The sequence below is a fragment of the Coregonus clupeaformis genome, unplaced genomic scaffold (assembly GCF_020615455.1).
Source record: "Coregonus clupeaformis isolate EN_2021a unplaced genomic scaffold, ASM2061545v1 scaf3720, whole genome shotgun sequence".
NCBI classification, from domain to species: domain Eukaryota; kingdom Metazoa; phylum Chordata; class Actinopteri; order Salmoniformes; family Salmonidae; genus Coregonus; species Coregonus clupeaformis.
The window spans coordinates 33,925-38,458 of NW_025537174.1; the positions used below are offsets into that span (position 1 = coordinate 33,925).

Genomic DNA, 4,534 nt, shown 5'->3' on the forward strand with positions numbered 1-4,534 from the left:
GCCATTCTACTGCCAATGTTTGTCTATGGAGATTGCATGGCTGGGGTGTGGCTGAAATAGAATCCACTAATTTGAAGGGGTGTCCACATACTTTTGTATCTATAGTGTGTGTACACACGTGTGTTGTTGCATCATACCATCGATAAGCCTATCTTCCCCATCACATCATGAAAGGTCATGTTGATGTTCATTTAACCTCTGCCTCTCTCTCTCTCTCTCTCTCTCTCTCTCTCTCTCTCTCTCTCTCTCTCTCTCTCTCTCTCTAGATATCCAGGCTCAAAGCATCAGTCCACCAGGTAGGTAGAGTATACATCTACAGTGATTATAGCAGTTCAATATTAGTCAACTTTATTATCCCACATGGAGAAATTCATGTGTCCATACACACCATTCTAAAACCCAATAACAAGTACTGTTTTATGGAACTACTAATACTTGTCAACCACAAAGCATTACTGCTGTTAGAATAACAGAAGCCCTGTCATAATCTGTCCTCACCACTGTGTTTTCCTCTCTGCTGTTTACAGCTGAACAACCAGCCAGACTGGTGAATGGGACCACTTCCTGTTCTGGGACAGTGGAAGTCTTCTACAGAGGAGAGTGGTCAGTTCTATGTTCTATGTTTTGGGGCATGAAAGAGGCTAAGGTTGTGTGTAGAGAGCTGGGCTGTGGGAATGCTATAGCTGCATCTAGAGGACCTCTGGTTGAAGATGGAAGAGGAGGAGTCACACTATGGGGTTGCAGTGGAGATCAGTCTACTATTAGAGAGTGTGAGATCCGTGGAGGAGGACCTGGTGTCTGTTATGGTGAATATTATCATCATGTGATCTGTTCAGGTAAGACACTGGTAATATTTAGATATTTAATTGGTACATTATACAAGATTTACATGTATCATGTTTTATGTGTTTTTCATTTCATTTAAAGAGAGGGAGAGATGTTAGATATATTTAAACATTATATTTGTGTTTGTCATATTGGTTTATGGGAGATGTGCATGGGCAGATCATTGTAGTTCAGATGTTACTGAAGTGAAGCTGCCTGATGGATGTCCAGCTGTTTATTTTCTATAAAGTGAAGTGAACTTATTCCTGTCTCCTGCCTGCATTATTCCCAACCCTGTCCTGAGTGACTAAGAACCCATTTCTACCTCTTACAGTATCAAACATAGCAACCTACAATCTTTTATCCAACATATTTGTGTTTAGTCCTTGACAGTGTCATCAACAAAACTGATTGAATGTTCAACCAACTCTTTTTCTCCAGAGTCTGTGCAGCTTGTGGATGGAGATGGTGTCTGCTCTGGGAGACTGGAGGTGAAGTCCAGTCAGTCCTGGGCCTCAGTGTGTGAAGCTGACTTTGACCAGCAGGATGCAGAGGTAGTCTGTGGGGAGCTTGGCTGTGGGGCTCCTGCAGCTCTACAGGGGGGGCTCTATGGAGAAGGTGAGGGTCAGACCTGGGATAAAGAGTTCCAGTGTAAAGGCAATGAGTCCCTTCTCCTGGACTGTGACACCTCAGACAGAAAAAACAACACCTGCCTACCTGGTAATGCAGTTGGACTCACCTGCTCAGGTAAGAAACAGTTTGTCACTCAATCAACATTGTTTCTCACCTGGAGTGAAAAATATGAGAGGCAATATAGGTGTGTTTTAGTGAGAAAATAGTAAGATTACCGTCTCTCTCTCTTCTTTTCTCAGAGCCTGATGATGTGAGGCTGGTGGGAGGAGGCAGTCGCTGTGCTGGTGGAGTGGAGCGGTACAACCAGGGAGAGTGGAGGACTGTGGGAGCTGTAGACTGGAAGAAGGAGACTGTAGCTGCAGTAGTGTGTAGACAGCTGGGTTGTGGCTCCACTGTCTCAGTTCTACCTGGAAACACCACTAGAGGGTTTAGAGTTGACTGTTCTGGGTCTGAGCCTTCACTGAGGGAGTGTGGGACATCGTATTCAACTTATGATCTCCTTCTTGGATTCACAGTGATTTGCTCAGGTAATAACAAGCTACACTTTATGGCCAAAAATGCAATGGTCTAAGGCACTGCATCGCAGTGCTAGCTGTGCCACTAGAGATCCTGGTTCGAATCCAGGCTCTGTCGTAGCCGGCTCCAACCGGGAGACCCATGGGGCGCGCAAACCGGCTCCAGCGTCGTCCAGGGTAGGGGAGGGAATGGCCGGCAGGGATGAAAAAATAATGTATGCACTCACTAACTGTAAGTCACTCTGGATAAGAGCGTCTGCTAAATGACTAAAATGTAAATGTAAATGTAGTGGATTCAGCTATTTTAGCCATACCTGTTGCTGACAGGTGTATAGGATCGATCACACAAAGCCATACAATCCACAGACCACCATTGGTAGTAGCTTGTGTGGCCTTACTGAAGAGCTCAGTGACTTTCGACGTGGCGTCTAGGAGCAACATTGGCTCAGCCACGAAGTGGTAGGCCACATAAGTGATCTGCTCAGGAAATATCAATATATGATCATTATATTCCACTGATTCCCTTTATTCATTCAACTTCCTCTGCCCCTCTAATGATGACTGTTTGCTTGTAAGTCTGCAAAATAAATCACTCAGTCAAGTAGGAATCAAATACAACTTAAATATCCCAGAATGCTTTTGTATTTGAGTGTTATCTCAGTAAACGTCTCTACTCACTGCCACTGCCACATGTCATGTTATTGTCATATCTAAATGAGGAAAGTAGTTGAGGAGCTACGTTTTCTTTTTCTCTCCTCTTGTTCCAGATGTCCTGCTTCAGCCTGATATCAACATATGTTGTCTCAGTGACTGTAGGCCCACTACTCATGTTGCCCTGTGAGGGAGGGTGGCTAGCACTGTTACATGCGGATGTTATTGTCATATCTATAGGAAACTAGTTGATGATGTTTTTCTTGTTCTCTTTTCTTGTTACAGATCTCCTGGTCCAGCCTGATATCTTCCTGACTGACTCAATGGGAGGGGTCTCCAGGGGCCACCAGGGGCCTGAAGTGTTTAGGGGCTACAACTTCACCATCACCTGCTCCACTCAGCCACAGTACCCAGGAGGCTCCTTCCTCCTCACGTTCACCGGCTCCAACAGAACCCAGACCCAGCCAGCTGTCAATCACTCTGCTGCCTTCCTCTTCCCTGCTGCAGATGACTCCCACCAAGGGAACTACAGCTGTGTTTATGACAATTATGTTTTCTCTCATAACTTCTCCTCTGAGAGTGAGCTCCTCTCCCTCACCGTCACAGGTAACTGAACATGATCCAGACTTATAACTTTGTAATTGACAGATTTCCCACAGATCTATGTGATGATGACCAGTCCCCTCATCAAAGGTGTTTCTGTTTGCAGCCTCTCCTCGGCCAGCCTTCATCATCAGACACGTTGTTGTGCTGCTGATCCTACTGACAGCCATCACCACCTTCTACCTGTACTACAAGGTAAAGACATTTACTCAGACGTTACAAGTCATTTAAATGTTTGTGTCTTTGAGCAGGGTTCAGATTCTACATTGGTCTATATCTGTGTTTAAGGTGTGTGATTAACCAGATGTGTATCTTTGACTTGTGTTGCACTATCTTGGGTTTGTTCTTCAGTACTGTACTGATTATGAGAGAACGAGAACGAGAGGGAGAGAACGAGGGGGAGAGAACGAGAGGGAGAGAACGAGAGGGAGAGAACGAGAGGGGTAGAGAACGAGAACGAGGGAGAGAACGAGGGAGAGAACGAGAGGGAGAGAACGAGAGGGAGAGAACGAGAGGGAGAGAACGAGGGGGAGAGAACGAGGGGGAGAGAACGAGAGGGGTAGAGAACGAGAGGGGGAGAGAACGAGAGGGGGAGAAAACGAGAGGGGGAGAGTGACAGAGAGAAAGACAGAGAGAGAGAGACACCAGTGGCAAGGTGACTGTGAACATGGATGTGTATCAAACAGGCACAGCGACAGTACAGGGACAAAGTATGAGCAATTCAACGGCTCATACACGAGACGAGACGTATGTGGCAGGGACTCCAGACAATCCCAGATTATAAAGGGAAAGCTAGCCACGTATGGGACACGACGCCTCGCTCCCGGACAAGATAAACACCTTCTCCCGCATTGAGGATAACACAGTGCCACCGACGCGTGTGGTGAAGGTAGGCAACAACACCTCTGCCACCCTGATCCTCAACACAGGGGGCCCATAGGGGTGCGTGCTCAGCCCCTTCCTGTACTCCCTGTTTACCAGTGACTGTGTGGCCACGCACGTCTCCAACTCAATCATCAAGTTTGCTGATGACACAACAGTGGTAGGCCTGATTAACAACAACAACGAGACAGCCTACAGGGAGGAGGTGAGAGCCCTGGCGGAGTGGTGCCAGGAAAATAACCTCTCGCTCAACGTCAACAAAATGAAGGAGTTGATCGTGGACTTCAGGAGACAGCAGAGGGAGCACGCCCCCATCCACATCAACGGGGCCACAGCGGAGAGGGTGAAAAGGCTTCAAGTTCCTCGGCGTACACATCACTGACAACCTGAAATGGTCCCTTCACACAGACAGTGTGGTGAAGAAG

The 4,534-nt window shown here is 46.9% G+C and overlaps 1 protein-coding gene across 1 annotated transcript; it reads left to right on the forward strand.

Moving 5' to 3' along the window:
- Positions 1-710: 710 nt before the first annotated feature.
- On the forward strand, positions 711-3,422 carry LOC121559085 (scavenger receptor cysteine-rich type 1 protein M130-like; the record flags this gene model as incomplete). Its single annotated transcript, XM_045220394.1, has 5 exons — positions 711-768; positions 1,267-1,572; positions 1,698-1,985; positions 3,132-3,230; positions 3,334-3,422. Coding segments are annotated over exons 1-5 (840 nt in total), but the record flags the coding sequence as incomplete, so codon positions are not given.
- Positions 3,423-4,534: the final 1,112 nt, after the last annotated feature.